A 19,332-nucleotide genomic window follows, 5' to 3' on the forward strand; every position below is an offset into this window, starting at 1 on the left:
ATCTTACTTTAGGCTGATTATCTTTAGTTGGTTTGTGCAAAGAAGAGAGAGAGAGAGACTTGAGGAAAGAAAGGGAGGGGGGAGGAAGGGGAGGGATTTTTTTTTCCTCAGGGAAATGTCATAAAAGAAGATAATATTTAAATTAGGGTTTTGAATCTAATAATATGAAGTAAATGCATGATTATGAGTGGATTGATGTGGGACAGGGAGAAGGGCCAACGCACATACTTACAAGCGCACACTCATTTAGTAGAGATATCAGAATCTCCACAGGGGTCTTCACAATATACACAATAACATATTTAATGTATCATTTAGCAAATAATACAGGCTACATCGGCATACAAAATTGTGTGTAATGTACAATCCTCTTTGCTTACTGCCCTGACTTGTGTGGTGCGGTAAATACGCTCTGCTTTGCTGTCGCTTGACCACATATAACGAGGTCCTGGAGTCATATCCAATATTTATTATATGTACATAGCCACCAGCAAAAGATATCTGCCAGAAAAGCATGTTTAGATGACACAGAAGTGTGCATAAGAATCATGGAACTTCCATAACACGAGTTCCAAAAAGGCAGCAATAAAATAGAGCGATATTCACCGAAGGCTTTCCCTTTTGCTGCTGAGTAGCAGGTGGACGTGGCGATTACTTTTCGTGGTCATACCTGTCGCCACATTCAGTTAAGCCAATGTCCTGTAAAAATTCTATTAATGTGCCGCCACCATGCTAATTTTCTCTGTATTCTCTTTAATGTTTCGTCCGCTCAGCCTCTCGTTCAACCCAATCTTTCTTCCCTCACTTTGCTTTGCGGTCTTTCTCGTTCCCTTTAGCTCTCTAATTGCTCTGTGTGCCTCTTTTTCTCAGGCAGCTCCTTGTCTTTGTGCTCTGTCTTGCCGCACACACTGCTTTACGCCCTTCTGCCCGTATGCTGTAACACTCGGGTCAATTTAATACGGCGCCGCAGAGTGCAGTATTCTCTCACACATCCCATGAAGTGAGGTCACATTTCTATTACACGGTCTACGGAGTTGACTTAGTTACACAAGGTGTTGGCGCTATCTGTCTCTTTCTTCACCCCCTGGACTTGTGTGGGTGTTTTTTTTTTTGCAAGATAAGCAGAAAAAAACAGAAGAGAAAGAGCTAAAAATACGGCATGAAATTAAACTCTCCTAATGATTTATATTTTTCAGGTCCCATTGCTCATGTAAAGAAACCAATTTCATTATATTTCCCCGTCTATTTGACATCAGCAAATCACAGCAAGGCATTTCAAACGGTTTCCATGGTTGCGCAGAAGGCCATGACCCAAATTTATATCTGGCAGATCAGATATGAGATCGCTCAGTGTGTGCGTGTGTGTGTGTGCGTGTTTGTATAGTTGTATGTTTGTGGATGGGTGTAAAATAAACATTTGTCTCCACGGCTGCAAACCTGCTGCAGATGTGTTGAAGAAGCGTTTTGGTCTCACGCACAGACACATCTGTATTTCTTTATTAGTGTCTCTCCTGGTTACCCATCAAAGCAGCACACTCTCAAATAGTCAAATCTTTACTTTTCTTCCTCACACTGTTTGGCAGCTGTCTAGTTATAATGTTTTCCTTTCTTTTATTAAAATGGGTAACAAAGCATTGGCTCATGAAACGGGTTGAAGCACATGACAGAGAAGAACAGAAACACTTAGACGTGGAACATTTCAGTGCTTGCCATCAGGGCTCCGGCACTCTGTCAGTCACCAATAAAGTCAGGAGGTTCCTATTTGACGCCGACGTCTGATTCTCGCCTCTCTGACTCGTTGCTCTTTGCATTAGTGGAGAGATAAAATGCAGCAGGCTCCCTTCACATCGTGTCCATGTTTGCATTGTTTTTTTTTAGTAATCTCTCTCTTCATTTCCCAATCGCTTCATTGACATAGTTGTGTTTGATGAATTCTGTTTTTGTTTTTCTGTCTCATCAAAGTGTTTACTTTTTGTATTATTTACCACTATTCCAGGTACCTGTATGTACTTTAATATATATATATATATTTTTATTGTTTCGCCAGGAACGTTATTGGTGGAAAACATGCAGATAAATGGCGTGGCCGAGGGTCCGGGGCGTACCATCTCTCTGTCGCTAAGGGATAACTACGACTACTGGGTGATCCTTGACCCTTCCAAACAAGCCCTTTACCTCAACAGCACCGGACGTGTTCTGGACAGAGATGTGAGAACCGAAAAAAAAACCCGTTTTTGGTCCAGACTAATTATTCCAAATTTTCCGAATTTGCATGAACTATTTTGCTCCTAATTGCCTGATAGATTGAGATTAAAATGAATGAATCTGTTGTGGCACACATCTCACAGGTACTGACTTATTAATGTGATGTTGTTTCAGCAGATGAAGACAGCTGCTTGTGTCTTAGTTTACTTTTACTGAAGAATAAATTGGTTGGAATCAAATTTTCATGGCTGCCATTTTAAATATTCAGTATAAAAGCATTCCGCTAATTCAGCAGATGTTTTGAAAGTCAGATTTAGCACATACAGTTAAAACAAGGGGCTGGCAGTCTGGGTGTGCGATTGCTTTATTTATTTGTTTCTCTGGTTAATTATTCATCGCTATTGTATCAGTGGATTTGATGTATTCCTCTGCTTGTTCCTGTTTTCCAGCCACCCTCGTATATCCACTCCATCGTGGTTCAGGTGCAGTGCACCAACGAGCTGGTCGGCACGGTTATTTTACACGAAGTCCGCATCGTGGTTCGAGACCGCAACGACAACGCGCCGTATTTCCAACAGCCGCGATACTACGTCGCCGTCAATGAGGTAAAACACACACACACACACACACACACACATATGTGTCCGTGGCGCTAACAATGCGCTGACCCTCACTCTGACAACGTGCAGTTACAGTGATGTATTTTGAATAAAAAATACCCCTGAAATAGTCTTGTACTTTGCATTTGGCTGTCACGCTAATGTTGCAGAGTCTTGGGGCAGTTTGAGTCTTCCAGAATAGTCGTTGAGATGCCAAACCCACAGTTAGGGTGTCATCCAGAGTGTGGGGGAGCAGAATTTTACTAGAGGAGGTGCAGACTGAAAACTGGACATGGATGCCTGCAGCCCGCTGCCAGCGAGGACCGAGGCGGACCCGGTGGAATATCTCATTATACAGAACCGCACGGCCTGTCCAACTCAATGCGTTTCCTCGAGCTCTTTCTCTCGCTTTGCCTCCCTCCCTTATGGTTTTTTTTTTTTTTTGCTTCTCCCTCACTTCTGTGCCCCCTCACCACTCCCAGCTCTTCATTATGTCACCTTTCCTTCAACCTGCCCACCTTTCCTCTGCCACACTCTCTATATTTTCAGGTGTCTGTTCTTCTTCTCCTCCCCCAACCGATCTCCTCTCACACAGTTTCTCATTAATCCCCCCCCCACCCCCCCCTCTGAAAAAGTAATTCCCTCCGCTCACTTCAACGCGACCACCATACAGTTTAGGAGATGCGTCATAAAAAAAACGTCCGATCTCTTTGTGGTTAAATGTGGTTAGTTTTGTGCCTGCTATTTTTAAAAAGGAATTAATCTATTCTTCTGGTGTGGGCAATGATTAAGATTTGAGTGCAAGTCTGTTCATTTGTGCGACAGCTATGTGCAATTCACTTTAGTTTAGCCCCCAGATCTCCAAGCACCCTCAGCAATACATTTAATATCGACAGAGAGAATCAGGAGTTAAATCCAGCTCTGTCATCCTAGCGGCTTTTACTTGTCTTTTACTGACGGTTGTTGAGTGCGAGGAAGTGAGGGAAAGTGACAGATTAAGACACACAGAGAGACAATATGGTTATTTATAAGAGCGTCTGGGACACGGTTTATGATTCACCGTTTCCTGGTACCAGGGAATCCTTGTGGCTGATTTCATTAGTTGGCACTGGTGCCAAAGTCTGGAGTTGTTTCATTAGAGCTGTGCCCACGAGTGGCAAAGTGACAGCCTGAGACCTTCCGAAGACCATTGTTGGATCCGTGGGAGGCATAAGAGAGAAGAGATAACCTTGTTCAGGGATATGACGCAACCAATCATTGCCGCTGCAGCTTAATTTAAGTAAATGTTGAATGTTTCCTGTAGTGTCTGGAGATTAGACTTCTGTTTTGACACATGATCACAGGTGCTGAGGCTTATGGTCAAACACACAGCGTGGCAATTTATGGCGGGCAAAGTTCTTCCGTTGTGCTGTGGCAAGTGTTTTTTTTTTTTTTCAGGTGAATAATTTCTTTTAGAAAATCGAAACCCGTAGTTTTCTAAATGTCAATTCTTCACAGCATATTCACATAACAATCTGTTAGTGAGTTCATTTTTCATATTAATATAATCTACTGGTGACTACTTCATTTCGTTAAATTCCCCCTTTCTGTTTTTTGCTGTAATCGTTTTGGACATTAACTAATTGTTTTAGAACAGTGAGTTTTGGGGTCTAACCGGTTTCTGTTTTATTATTTTTGGATTTCAGTGAAACACTTTAAATTTGTTTAAATTGAAATCCCGGATTTTCTTTTAGCCCCCCCCCCCCCTTTTTTTATCTACCAATGCGTTGGGGCAGCGAGGGGCAGCAAACATTCACAGCAGTGACAGAGATTAAGAGTCGCAGACTGCAGACCGACACAAAGTCAGACAAAACATGCCGCCTGTGTTTCATTTCCACAGCGAGGGAAAGCACACAAACATTCACACGCTGATCTTCCCTCTCAAGCCCCATTTGAGCACAACGAACATGTGTGATCCCTCATGGCCAGGCGCACGTGAAGTTTCTCTTTTTTTTTTTTTTTTTAAATGTACTGCTCCCTTATCTCGGTCGGTAGTCGTCAGGAAGACGAGACGCAGCAGCACAGGAAGGAAGCCGTTTGATGTCAGTGGCGCAAAGTATCAAAGTGTTTTAAGTGTTTGACGTCATGTAGCGCCGGCTCGTGGGAACAGGTGCTGATATTCTCCCTCCCTGTGCCGTGTTTTCAGCTGACGCCAGTGGGAACCACCATCTTCTCCGGTTTCTCGGGGAACAACGGGGCAAGAGACATAGACGACGGTCCCAATGGACAGATCGAGTACACCATCCGGTACAACCCCAAGGACCCGGTAGGTCGTCCACCCGCAAGCTCAGCTCCTCATTCAGGCTGTTGGTTGATAAACATCCCTTTGCCATATATAATAATAACAGAAATGAGGGTTGTTTACGGAATACTTCAATGCAAAGTGATCATTTCCATATCAATAACTTGCTAATGCTAATTTTTTTCTTGCATGCTTCCAGGGTGAATTATCATAAACTCTCATACAACTTAGGCAGTATAATTGTTCTAGTTTAAATACTTTGCATAAACAGCTCCTTTTGTGAGCTTCTTGTCCCGCTGTCTAAGAGGTTTTAGGTTTTTATTTTTAAGAATACAACTGGATGAATAAGACATCTGTTATAGAGAACATAAACAAGAGCATACTGGAGCGTAAATAAACCCTAATTCAAAAAGAGTAATGCACATTGTCCTTATGTTTTAGGATTTTATTGTGCAAATTTGAATGCAGATTTGGACACAATACTTCTCCTGTGTTCTCTGTGTGTAATAAATACCCATCTCTTGAAAGCTTGTAGCGTGTACGCTATGTTTTTCAGCTTTCAGCACTAGTTTCTTAGCCAGATTTGTTGAAAAGTTATTGCTCAAAAGATTAGTTAATTATTGCATCAAGTGATGATATCGAGCATCTGTCAAATCAATTATCTCAAAAATCTGTGTTCGTATGATATGAATCTCTAAATTGTTTAATATTAGATAAATAATAATGAAATAAACCCTCATTAAGAAATGCTAAAAAGTATATAAATAAATTAAAATTATGTAACGTTTTAAATATTAAATGTAGTAAAAAATGTTTTAGAGAATCTCATTTTTAGTTTATAATAGACAGCTTTATTCTCAAATGTGCAATCTTCTTTGTTTATGACGCCATATTCCTCAATAACACCCAGTTTCATGCCACTTTGATTTATTTCACAGCTGTTGACTCACCATGTTTGCAACGTCTGTGTGTTTCAGACAACCAACAGAACGTTTGACATCCCTCTGACACTATTTGGCTCAGTCGTTCTCAAAGAAAGACTCAACTATGAGGAGACAACACGCTATCTGGTCATCATACAGGCCAATGTAAGTCTTTATTTTTTCAAAATATTCACCTCCACTTCCAAAGGACAATTCTAAGTCATATAATACTTAGCGGTACAATTTGAAAAGAATATTTGAAAGGTAAAGTTTTCCTTTGAAGGTTGCTTGAAGAAAACATCGTGTGTGAGAGTGCATTCTGCCGCCTTGAGGGTTGTTTAAAATGACGTGAACTCCCACGGTAACACTGATGTTACATTGCCTTTGTTCACGTCTCTCTCTCTCTCTCTCTCTGCTGCTAAGAACTACAGACACATCCTAATCAATCATTATCAATGTGTTTGTTAATGCAATCGCTTTTCCAGCTTTTCCTTTCACAGCCACCTTTTATGTTTTGTTTATAAGTGGAATTTCACTCAACATGCAAAAACAGGCTCCCGGGCAACAGTAACAGTAGTTTGCAGGATCTTAAACTAATTTGTTTAGCAGCTGATTGGATTATTATGTTTCATGCAGTGGCAAGAAAACCTTTGCTCACAAAAACGTTAGTTCTAACAAAGTGATTTCCAATACTCACACGTCCAAAGGCCCATTTAACCTGAAGGCATGATTAAAAGTCAACAGTACACTGAAGAATTTATGTTCTGCGTGAAAGCAATGACGTATTCACTTTACCCCACTAATAATACGGTGAATATGCTGAACATTAATATATGCTTAGCTGCACTGAACGCGATAACACTGGTGTGACTGTTTGATAAATAAGGAGCTAACGTGCTTTTGTCCACTAAAATGTGTGTGGTGTTCAGTACTTTTAGATGAAACGCCATCGGGGGCTCGTTGTCGAAGGGGAGTCATGGTTTGGCATCGCCTATGGCCTCCCATTACAGGTTTTATCGGCTACACTAAGATAGCTGTGGCCCTCAATCCGGTCCTTATGCTAAGCTACGAGCTCCTGGCTGGAAAGGAGAGAAAAGGGGCCACAATCTAAATCCTATTTCCAAACAAATGTCTGGAAAAATAAGTGATTCACCGTTTTTCCTCGGTGGGAGGAAAATATGAACGTCAAAATTGTGCAGAGTTTGAAGTAGGAAAATAAAAATACTGTTTGAGAAGCTGTGGAGGCTTTTATTGCATATGATTGTGAAAGACGTCTCACACAAACAACAACAAAAGGGAGGGAGCGGGGCGCCGTGTTTTGCAGAGATTTTTACCTGGCAAGAAAAAAGTGCAACGCAGTGATTTACAGTACAAACACTCACAGGTGGCAGAAAAGGTGGCAGAAAACTATGCTGCCTTACACGAAGACATCAACACACAAGAAGAAGTCGAAATAGTTAATGGTTGCATTGATTATTCAATTGCAGATAGCTTGAGTTTTTCATTGATCTCCTGAATTTGGCTGCCTTTTTGTTGCGCTTTGCAGATAAAATACATTAAAACTTTTGTGTAATTTTGTGTAACTCTTTCTTAGCTAAAAATAAAAACCCACTGGTTATATCGACCACTGGGATGAATAGGCGTGTTTTCTGTCAATGCGCAGCTGCCCCAATATGTAATCGGCTAACAAACCATCAACAGCAGATCAACACGTAGACACGCGCTGGAATAAAAAACATGTTCACAAAAGAGTCAGAATTTTGCAAATATCTTCGGTCTTGTTGTCTATTCATCCGACATATTGACAGTTCAACGGAGGCATACTGGAAGTTATTTCAGCTTTAGTTCTAGCAAAGGTCTCCTTTTGAATAAAAACCTAATGTTGCGCAACTACATCAGTGTTACTTTCATTTGTGCATGTATGTATGCATGAATCAAGGTCCTTCATTTTTGTGTGTGTGTTTTATAAAAAGCCCTGAAGCCTTTGCACAGTATAAATATTTCCGCTGGAATGTACAATTAGGTTTTTGTGAATTTGGTTCTTGTTTTAATACCGAGGCTTTACCTCCTAAAATCCCACTGAAACCAATATTCCATTCCTCAGGTAAACGTAATATTTGAGCGCCATCTAGTAACTAAAGGGATTTCATTAAAATCCTTTGCATTTGATTGGACTGCTAAAAAGCGGGCGGGCTCAGAGTGTCCAATACAGGGGGAAAACTTTTTTCCATCGGCTATACTGCAGTGTTTTGTGTCTTCGGCGTTGATTTTGTGATTACTGTCTGCACAAGATGGGTCCGCCCACATGACTCACAGAGACTGAAACTTTTCTAATCACTTGATTACACATTTGTCATTGAGGGCGAAAGAAAAGGTTGAGACTTTGATTAAGGTCTCGTTAACGTATAGCCTTCCGCAGTTGTGCGGAGCCATATTTCATCCTTAAAAATGGTTCATTCATTGAATAATTACAGAGAGAGCAGCAGCAGCACAGTTGTGGAGCTTTTGTCTTGTATCAATAATTCCAATAAATTGTGTTTATTTAATCTATTGCTGGAATCAAGCCGTTATCTTTAAAATTGCTTCATTCTCACAGATTTATTTTGGCACTAATCAAACAGCAACAGATGGAAGCAATTCTTTATAAAATCAAACTTCACTTTTTTTGAAAAAAACCTGAATTTGTAATCATCAAATAACTTGAGCTGTTCTTATAAACACATTAAAAGTATGTTCATCTGCGCCTGATGAAGTGGGAATAGAAAGGAAGGTAATTAAAGCAAAGGAGTTCGCTGCAGCTCCGTTAATTGAAATTTTCTAAAAATATTCAGCGGGACTCCGACGCGGCCATTTGCCACTGTACACTCGAAGATGGAGACGTACAAATATGGGAAAAATGAAAATGCAGTACCTAAATCTAAAAAAAGGAAATCCCTCTCTGTGCCCAGGACCGAGCCCCCTATCCCAGCGAGCGCCTTACGGCCACCACCACTCTAACCGTGGATGTACTGGACGGAGATGACTTGGGTCCCATGTTCCTACCGTGCACACTCGTTGGGAAAACCCGGGACTGCAGTCCCATCACATACAGGGCCAATGTACTGGAGCTAACCGAACCGGTAAGTGTGTATGTGGTGTGTGTGTGTGCATGGAGTGGAGGACGTGTTTGTGTGATGGTGAGAGACGAGTAACTCCTCACTATGGATGCTTTGAACCTCATGTAGTTTAACAAATAGACCATAACGAAATGGTGACTTCTGAAAATTATAACGTGTATATGACGCCTGCACTTTGGGCACGTGTCCACCAAATCAACTTGCTGACTGTAGCTGGATGCCTCTACCTGACGGCAAAAAGCAACTCAAAACCACTTTGGTGGATGTAACTGGTTAAAATATGAAACATTATCCATTCAACCGGACATTTCAAACTAAAAAACATCCAGGTGGCCTAAAAAAACCCCCACCTTTGTTTTGAAAAACACTGATGGAAATCTCTCTCCTCCTTAAAACGTTGTATCTCTCCTTATTCTCACACACACGCACACACATACAGACGTGCACAGACACACACAGAATAAATCAACTTTACACCCTTAAAAAGCAAGTGTACGCAGACAAGGACAGGGTTTATGATGGAGAAGGCGGGGGGGGGGTGTGGAGGAGGAAATAAAACGAAGAGGAGAGGAGAGATGAGAGGAAAAAGTCAGGCACGGAAATGTTATGCTGGGGAAAATGCATGAGAGGTTTTAAAATCCGAAGTGGTGAATAAAACACGTTGCATCAAACGTAAGCTTGCTTCTCACATGTCAATTTGCTCCCAATACGCATCTGCTGCTCACTCGAGACGCCTCATTTGCTCCAGTATTTATAAGCTGACGTCACGAATAGTGAGAAGAAATAAACAAACTGAGGCTTCTCCTTTCTATCAATGATTCTTTACCCTTTGAATGAGGCAGCGATCCCTGTTCATTAAAGGAGTTGGGGCCTCTGTTGGCTTAAACATCAGATTTAAGGATCTCTAACTGAGCAGTGATGTGATCAGGTTCACCTGTGTGTTTCCTGCTATGACGAGGCAAAATATCGGCTGTGATCAAAAGGATTGGAGTGAAAACCGACCTTTCTGAGACGGAGGATGTGACGACTATTAAAACGTAGCACCGCGCGGCCTGCTCGCAATCCAGCTGGACAGGACGTAGCAGCCAGTTATTGGTGTGCAACGGTAAAGAACTAAAGATTTAGCCAAAGATTTCGGCCGGGGGAGACACGTTAGATGCAACCCAAAGATGTCAAAGCTTCATTTAAAAGGAATCATATACTTAAACAAGCGGAGACCATTTGAATAAATGCACTTATGCCAACAGCCCGATCTGCCTCGATACGTCTCCCTGAGTGCACTTTTATCCTTTACAAAGCAGCGGCCTCTCAGGGGCCTGATTTGATTGATTAAAGCTGTCCATGTGGCTTTTTCTTTCTTGAATTTTCTGAATGCCTGTGTCTTTTTTTTTCTTCTCCCCCTGGCGCCCTACCAGCGCTATATGGACACTTTTAAGCCCAATAGATTATTGAACAGTAAACCAAAGGATTTAGTTTGTCATTACGTGGCAAGCGAACGGCTCCAACGGCTAACGCAACAATCGACACGGCATCAAAGACACGCGTTGTATATGCGGTGGAATTATTCTGTTGCTGCGTCGTTGACACGCAGTCTCTCTCTCTGTATCTGTATTGATTTCCCTCGCTGCTGTCCTGATCGGCCACCGGCCTGCCCTGCTGCTCCGTTGCTCATTAGCTCCTCGTAGCCCGTGTAAGCCACTTTCCCCACACGCGCGTTTGCCAGGCGGGCCGCCCCGGTTCGCCGTCTACCCGCCCTTCATGTTTCCGTCGTTGAGCATTGGCACAGGGAGCAGATGCTCTTTAAACGTTACCTGCCCATCTTGGGAGTTGCCACAGTGTCTGCATGTTCTGTTCTTTGTTTGGGGAAATGTGGGTGCAGAGCGTAGCGTTTTATCAGCGCCATGTGATACTTTCTCCGCCCGCTATAACGCACATGGCCAGCATTTGATCGCCCGATTGAACGGGCCTCCTTCTCTCTTTCTATCAGCAAAAACTCATATTCAGTGACAGCGGAGTGTTATTTGGGCATTAGTGGTGAGGAAATGTATGTGTGGATCAAAGCGCGAAGTACTTGTGCTGCGATATTCCCACCACTGATGCTGATGCCATTAATTGTAATGTAGTGAGGAGTTTAGCAAGAGTGTGAACGCTGAGTCGGAGACGCCATGTCATCTTTGATTTCTTCCGGTAACCGTACAATTGCTGCTTCATCTGCAACGCGCAATGATTTCGTGTTCACTCAACTGAAAAAGTGGGATCCTTGTGGCAGAAGTTGTTTTCAGCTCGTATCCTTGGCCTTTGTCGCCTTGTTGCCGCCTGGCTCGGATTACTGCCGTCATTTCACCAGGAGGCGTTTGCCATTTTTCAGTTCCTGCGACAGGAAGTCTGCGCTTTCACCTCAATGCGGCTTGTTTGCAAAACGAAAGAATTAGCACATGAGATCCTGGGTGTGTCTAATTTCAGAACTTACATTTAACACGGTGTGCTTACTGTCACTCGTGATGCTATTATACGTTGGTTTCTTATTTTTTTTTCTTCTCCCCATTGAGATGTTGTGCTTTGGATGATTGTCACTGTTAATATCACACAAGTACCTCGGTGTTCTCCGTGACCTGACTCTCTTTCCTCCCGGTCTTCTTCGCTGCATTTACACCTCCCTCAGCTCCCTCTTTACCCTCGACTCCTGGCAGATTCAATTTCTATCCATATATTTACACCTTCTTTTACTCCACTTCATTACTCGCCATAACATCCTCCCGGTCTGTGTCGCCCTCGTCTCCTCTCTGTGACAGTCAAGGAGATATCGCTCCATGACGGCTTGTAGATTTTAAGTGCTGGTGCGGTGGTAAAGTAGTGTATGCTGCACTGTTGGGCACATTGTTGTGGGTGTGTTGGCTTGACCTTTTATAGCTTTAGTGATTGTAGATTTGTTTCTGTTGCCATGTGATGTTTCCATCAACTAATGCATGTTACGCTGATGTAGGTAATGTTGTTGCATTGCCACACCTGCACACTCATAGTGATCATAACTGCGGATGTAAACAGAGCAGTACAATGCATATCCACAGTAGAAATTGGTCCTGATTGTTACTCTGTTATCATTTCATTTTATTTAATGCGACGATTCATTTTTTGGGGCGTGCATGTATGCTGGGTGTGATTTATCTACCCCAGACTGCTTTTGGCCATAACTGATTCTCCTAATCCTCCTATTCCTTAATTCTCTCTTCCTTGGCTGGTGTTATCGGACCGTGCTATTAAATTAATAAATAGTTTAGGTAATGTTATTCCTAATACCATAATACCTTAATTACTCTTTCCTGTTTCTGCTAAACAGGATGAATGTTTTTTCCAATTCTAATCCACCGGTTATATCCTTTAACTTTAACGTCCTCCTCTGTTCTGCTTCCAGAATAAGGTGAATCCTGTCAATGTGACTCCGCCCATTCAAGCTGTGGACCAAGACAGAAACCTACAACCCCCATCCGACAGGCCTGGGATTTTATACTCCTTCCTCATTGGTAGGTTTATATTCTCTGTTGGCTTTAGATTAGTTATCACTACTACTGGGCAGACCATAAACATGCCAGTGCCACCTACAGTTTTGAAAATTGATGAGCAGGATTGTTGGGTAATTGTTGTGTAATTAATTTGTGAAGTGTTTCATTTTTCAGAAAAACATATTAGAATATTCATGTTGGTGACGTATCTCAGTTTTAAGCAATACTTGGAGAGACGGTGTAACAAAGGGAAAGTGATGTGACAAAAAAACACATTAATTAAAAGCAGTGCATGGTCAGGTAGAAAGCTTTAATATTCAACAAGGTTTTTAATAATAATGGTCTTCAACAGAAAAAAAAATAATGGTAGGTTATTGTCCTGTCACAAATGATTTCATAGAACATAATATTTTAATGTTCCCTAATTCGTGGACAAAGAAGCCGTCCTGCGGAAAAGGGAAGTCTTATTTGTATAGTACATTTCAACAACAAGGCAATTCAAAGGGCTTCACATAAAACCATGAAAAACATCAAAACATGAGACAAAGGAAAAGCAAATTGAAAAACAATTAAGAGCATTTATTGAAATCTTAAAAACAGACATTAAACCAGCCCTCAACCAGTGCTTTAGAAACCAACAGCAGGATTTTAAAGTAAGTTCTACGTTGGATAGGAAGCCGGAGTCTCTTAGTCTTAGAGGAAGACAGGCTCTCACACGGATGTCAGTGACCACGTATTGGGGGAGCTATGCTGCCTTGTGCACATGCGCTTGTGTCACTGATTCTGAAAAACAATTGCTGATGTGTCTCCCTGTCTCTCACACACACAGACACACAGACACACACACACACACACTACCCAGTGTTTGTATATTCCGTTTTTGCTCAGTTCTTACTGTTTGCGTCCTGTTATTTGCTGCCCCTCTCTCAGGAAAACCAGAGTCCTATGCAGAATACTTCAGCTTGAACGTTACCACGGCGGAGCTGCTGTTGCTGAAGCCCATCGATAGAGAACTCTACCGCAGATTCGATCTGGTTATCAAGGTGAGAAACACTGCCACTGCAGAAATATTGCACCCCCGAATATTTATCAAGGTGTTAATCAGCAAATCTGTAATCTTAAATACAGACCAGCTGCTCTTCCTCAATTGATATATTAGCAGCATGCTGGTTTCTGTCAATTAAAAATAGGTTTTTCGAGATCATATTAAGTGCAAGTAATTCCGTAGCAATTAGCGCTTTCCAGTGGTATCCAGCGCTGTGTGAAGGTGTTTTTTGTCTCAATTAGGCCGTTAATAGAATCACACATCCAAGCATGCATTAGGTTTTGCACCTCGGGAACCGAAAATGGAAGTTCTCCTTTTTCATTCGGTGTACTTTTGGGAAGGTGAAGCTGTTTGATCCCACATGGACTAACTAACGGGCAAGAGGAGGAACAAACTCTGGGGAGCAATACGACAACAAGAATGAGATGTAAATGACAATGGCGAACAGGAATAGAATGCAAACAGAAAAGAACGCTAGAGAGGGAGGCCGGGAATGAACACCGTGTTCCACAACGACATTTTTAACCGTCTGGAAATTGCAGGATATGGTCTGTAATAGACTTTCTACACGAGCAGAAAGCCAAAAGCCCTCCGAAGGAAAGGGAGAGACTTGAAGGGAAGATGTGGGAGAAAAAAGCTATTGGAGGGGAATTTGATTTATAACTGTATTGTATTCATGAGATATATATGCTGGGGGGTTTCTGGCTCAACTTTTCCTGACTCCCAAGAAATGAATGATTCTGACAGTTCAAATAATTTTTTAAAATATAGATACATTATTACATTACAAGTAATTTAGCTGACTCTTTTATCCAAAGAGACTTACAATAAGTGCATTTCAACCATAAGGAGACAAACTCAAAAGAACAAGAAACCACAAAGTGAAATTTCATTAAATAAGTTGATTTACAACTTGCTATAGATAAGAGCCATTATAAGTGTAATTTAAGTGCTACAATTTGAGTGTTTTTAGTCAAGGTATAGTCTGAAGTGGTGTGTATTTAGTTTGAAGATGTAAAGGCTCTCTGTGGTCCTGATGTCATCAGAGAGCTTGTTCCACCATTTAGGAACCAGTACAGCAAAGAGTCGTGATGTAGTCGAGTGTTTTTCTCTCAGTGAGGGAGGAACAAGCAGCTTGGCGGATGCAGAGCGCAGTGTGCGGGTTGGGATGGAGGGTTTCACCATGTCCTGGGTGTAGACCGGACCCGATCCATTCACAGCATGGTACGTGAGAACCAATGTTTTGAACTGGATGCGGGCTGCCACTGGTAACCAGTGAAGAGAGCGGAGAAGTGGAGTAGTGTGGGAGAAATTTGGAAGGTTGAAGACCAGTCGAGCTGCTGCATTCTGAATGAGCTGCAGAGACCTGCCAGGAGAGTGTTACAGTAGTGAAGGCGGGAGATGACAAGAGCCTGAGTCAGTACCTGCGCCGCCTTCTGAGTGAGAAAGGGTCGTATTCTCCTGATGTTGTAGAGCGTGTATCTACAGGATCGTGTTGTTGATGTCAAGTGTCACGCCAAGGTTACCAGCAGTCAAAGTCGGCGTTAACACGGAGTTGCCAAAGTTAACACTCAGGTCCTGTTTTGTTAACACACTTCAGCCTTTGGCTTTCTTTCAGCCAAAGTAATCATTTTCTCCCTCCGCTTTAGGCAGAGCAGGACAACGGCCACCCCTTGCCAGCGTTTGCCAACCTCCAGATTGAAGTTCTGGATGAAAACAACCAGGCACCCTACTTCCTGGAGGCTAGTTACCATGGCTACATCAGCGAAGCATCACCGGTGGGGACCACCGTAGCGACCGCTGCCAGCCTTTCTGCCCCGCTGGCCATCGTTGCTCTGGATAACGATGTGGAGGAGGTGAGAATTAAAGTCTATTAATATGCACAGGTAGCACGTCACAGGTCTACTAAAGCCATGGTTGGGCACTCACTGTTTGATGGGGGGGATGGGCTAATGCTCTTCTCTTGTCGTTTATATACACCGTGCTGATAAATCCTTACTCGGATACGTTGGAACTTTTTAGTATATGTGTAACCACACGTGATGATGACAGTGTGTAGGAACTCCGGCAGGAAGCGACCGTCGATGTGTCCATTTCCGCTGTTCTTTGTGTCCTACTTGCGCCTTGCTAGCGCACTGAATTGCCTCTCAGTGATAACGTGAGAATTTACAGTGCTTGCAGCATTGTTATCGCCGCAGCTTAGTTTGTTTGAGATGTAGCATATTCGTTTTGACAAAAGCAAGCTTTGGTTCATCGCTTTCTAAAAGACCCCAACAGCATGCAATGAGCTTAGTGAGGATAATGTGTGTGTGTGTGTCGGTGTGTTCCTCAGACTCTGTGTGTGTTTGGAGATTTACTTTGAGTTATTTAAAATATGGCTAACCCCCGGTCTTTCCTCCAGCATTAAGTACCAACAATGATGATTACTCCTAATTGCTTATCTGTGCCATCCATCATTTTTATTTATGTGTGTGCATATGACTGTGTGTGTGTGTGTGTGTGTGTGTGTGTGTGTGTGTTTATTTATGACTCAATATCCACACTGGTTACAATATCATCAGCCCCCCCCCCTACCCTGCTGAGCCAGCCTTATCTGGAATACACACACACACACACACACACACACACACACACACACACACACACACACACACACACACACACACACACACACACACACACACACACACACACACACACACACACACACACACACACACACACACACACACACACACACACACACACACACACACACACACACACACACACACGCGCGCGCAACATACACATGCAGAGGAGGGGACTGTGTGGGGGAATGACAGAGGAGGACTTGGATGGGTATTGCCTCTCCATCACCGAGTTTAAATGGTACACAAATACACACACACACACACCCAGCCTTCTAAGGAGAATTTTTATGTCAAGCAAACATTGGAGATGTTTTTCATTGCCCTCCTGCCTGAGCACTTCTTTGCTCCTTCCTTGTGGAAACATTTTCGTTTGTTCGTTTCTTCACTCTGGTTTCCCTTTCATTTAGAAAACATTATTCCTTAAAAAGAGAGTGCGATGATTACTGGTTTCTTAACATACGTGTCACTTTTGTCATGTGCATGTTTGATTAATCACTTTAAATTCATAAAGCTTCCAATACCCTAGTGTTCCTTTAATTGAATCAATCAAGGTGCTCCAGGCAGATGTCATGTGTAAATGTGCTACAGCTTTAGTTGTGCCAGTGGACTTTCCAGAGTTCCCTTCTTTGGTTATCTAAGAAAAAACGTAATGACTCACCCTCAACGTCTTTCTTTCTCCCCAACAGACCAGGGACCCTCAACTCCAGTTCTCATTGGGCAGCTACGCTAATGTTTTCTCCGTGTCGGCCCCCGGAATCCGACGATATCTCACCCTGGTGCAGCCGCTGGACAGAGAGACGCAGGACTCCTTCACATTCACGGTGCGCTGGAGCCTTTGCACTGTAAACGATATGTGTGCGGGTGAGAGGGAAGGAGACGCGTTTCTAACTCGCCACAGTTCAGAAGAACAATAATCCTGTGAAAAGGTGCAAACAGGAGGGGAAGTAAGAGAGGATAGATTATAGAGAGGAGAGGGGTGTCTAGGCGTGTGCACCTGCAGCTCAGTAATGTTTCAAGCTTAATCTACACCTTTTTAACCAGTTAGGAGAGAGCGAGACAAAGTGAGGGGGAGACAAATTGTAAGGGATGGCTACTCGAGAAAACTGAGTTTTAACAGCAGTAAGAAGTTTGGAAAAAGTCAACCGGCAACGTCGATGGCATGAAGGAGGGGAAACGCCAAGCACAAAGAGTGAAAGGTATCAAAAGTAAAGAAAGGGAGATGTTCTAATGTTTATGGCTTTCATTTTGTACATAGCACTCTGTGCTGAAAAGAAATGGAAGGTCTTTTTCTGGTGGTTTGGCAGAAATAGGTGTGGAAGATGTGTCTTATTACAGTGGTTGCTGTCCCTCTGTTTTTACCTCTTTCCTTCGCTTATGGTCTTTATGGTTGTTTGTTCTGGTCCGCCTTAATATCCCTCCTCTCCTTTGCTGTTTGCGTCCCCTATAAACTGCTGTTCCATCTTGTTTACTCTATTACATTCATGTGATAACTTTGGTTACTTTGCAGATTAACAGATAATCAACAAAATATGATATGGAAATATTATGAAATAATATGGAAAAGGTTTTACTAGCTGCAACATTCAACAATTAAACATATCAACGCATTGTGAATTCTATTCCAATAATTTAATCTACATTATTCTGAAGGAGTAAATTGGTACATTGACTAAAAATACCACTTTCCACTTAATTTAATGAAAATAATTTTGTTCTATATTTTGAATGCAATGCGGTATTGCTTAGTGTCTGCGTGTGTCTTTCTACACAGTGTTGTTTAGTTACCCTCCCTTCTACCAGCGTGGGCATGGTGTGTGTGTGTGTAAGTGTGTGTGTGTGTGTGTGAGCAGCTTATTGAATGATCTTATGCATCCTTGTGTGTACATGCATCTATTTGAAAGTTAAATATGGGGAAAGTAGAAAGAGCGGCGTATTGATTGAAATGCGGAGGTGTACAGTAATCGCCATGAAAGCCTTGCGGGATGAATTAAACTGCAGAGGGAGGGAGAGGGAGAGCTATGAGACTTGGACGATGATTTTCATTTTAAAGGAGACAATCAGCTTCTTGGCAGATGAGTTTGCGCCAGATGTGATTGCTATCAGCTTCTGTTGATATGCATCATAGATGGACACATTTCATTAGTTTTTACTTTAATGATAGAGGAGACCAAGTTGAGGACATCAGCCCTAACAGGAAGACTGCAATATTATTTTTAAATTTTACTTTAAAACCTGTTTTGCAGCATTTTTTTTTTGTTGGAATTTTGAGTGTTTTAAATTTAACCTCATCGTTACCGACTATTTCCAACAGTTAAGGTAAATAAGTTGCTTTATTTTATTTTTGTGTCTGGAAACTTAAAATTACAGCTGATTTCCAATTGACAGGGAGCAGAGCATCATGTGGTTCGACCGAGTGAAGAAGTCCGGCTTACTACAATGGCTAAATAATTTCTTTAATGTGATAATTATCCAATTATTGGCTCTCATGATTGTACTTTTAACAATATTCCTTAGCCAGCAGACCAGTTAGCTTAGTTCAGGATGAAGATAACAAGGTACACTCTCAAACTAGATTGGTAGTTTCATGCATAGCATCTGGGTTTATCTGCTCCTGTCCTTTTTCTTCTCTTGTCGCGTGTCCCTCCAGCTCGTAGCATCAGATGGAGTCCAGCAGAGCGTTCCGGTCACCGTGTCGATAACGGTGATGGACGCTAACGACAACACTCCCACTTTTGCTAACGTCTCTTACAACGTCAACCTCTTCACTGACATGATGCCTGGAAAAACTGTGTTACAGGTTTGCACCACCAAACACACACGGTTTATTAAGTTACAGTTGTAAATACTTCATATGGATGATGAATCATTTTTTTGTGTATCTCCCCCAGTTGGCAGCAATCGACTCCGATGCAGGTCTCAACGGTCAGGTCTCCTACCGGATCTTAGCTGGTGACCAGGGACATTTCCTTATTGGCAATAGGTAAATATGTCACTTGCTTTGTAATGTTATTTAAATGTTTTAGGCATGAT

At 42.3% G+C, this 19,332-nt stretch overlaps 1 protein-coding gene across 2 annotated transcripts in view; it reads left to right on the forward strand.

Annotated features, from left to right (window-relative positions):
- Positions 1-19,332, forward strand: part of LOC119212947 (protocadherin-15-like) — a 91,363-nt gene that overhangs the window by 29,190 nt on the left and 42,841 nt on the right. For both annotated transcript variants that reach the window (XM_062559993.1, XM_062559992.1), the window contains exons 5-15: positions 2,048-2,208; positions 2,655-2,810; positions 4,990-5,109; positions 6,063-6,173; positions 8,957-9,127; positions 12,537-12,645; positions 13,555-13,667; positions 15,319-15,525; positions 16,989-17,123; positions 18,950-19,099; positions 19,191-19,282. In XM_062559993.1, coding sequence (XP_062415977.1) covers positions 2,048-2,208; positions 2,655-2,810; positions 4,990-5,109; positions 6,063-6,173; positions 8,957-9,127; positions 12,537-12,645; positions 13,555-13,667; positions 15,319-15,525; positions 16,989-17,123; positions 18,950-19,099; positions 19,191-19,282 — 1,525 coding nt within the window. The remainder of the gene's footprint in view (positions 1-2,047; positions 2,209-2,654; positions 2,811-4,989; positions 5,110-6,062; positions 6,174-8,956; positions 9,128-12,536; positions 12,646-13,554; positions 13,668-15,318; positions 15,526-16,988; positions 17,124-18,949; positions 19,100-19,190; positions 19,283-19,332) is intronic.

Source organism: Pungitius pungitius, chromosome 21 (assembly GCF_949316345.1).
Source record: "Pungitius pungitius chromosome 21, fPunPun2.1, whole genome shotgun sequence".
NCBI lineage: Eukaryota > Metazoa > Chordata > Actinopteri > Perciformes > Gasterosteidae > Pungitius > Pungitius pungitius.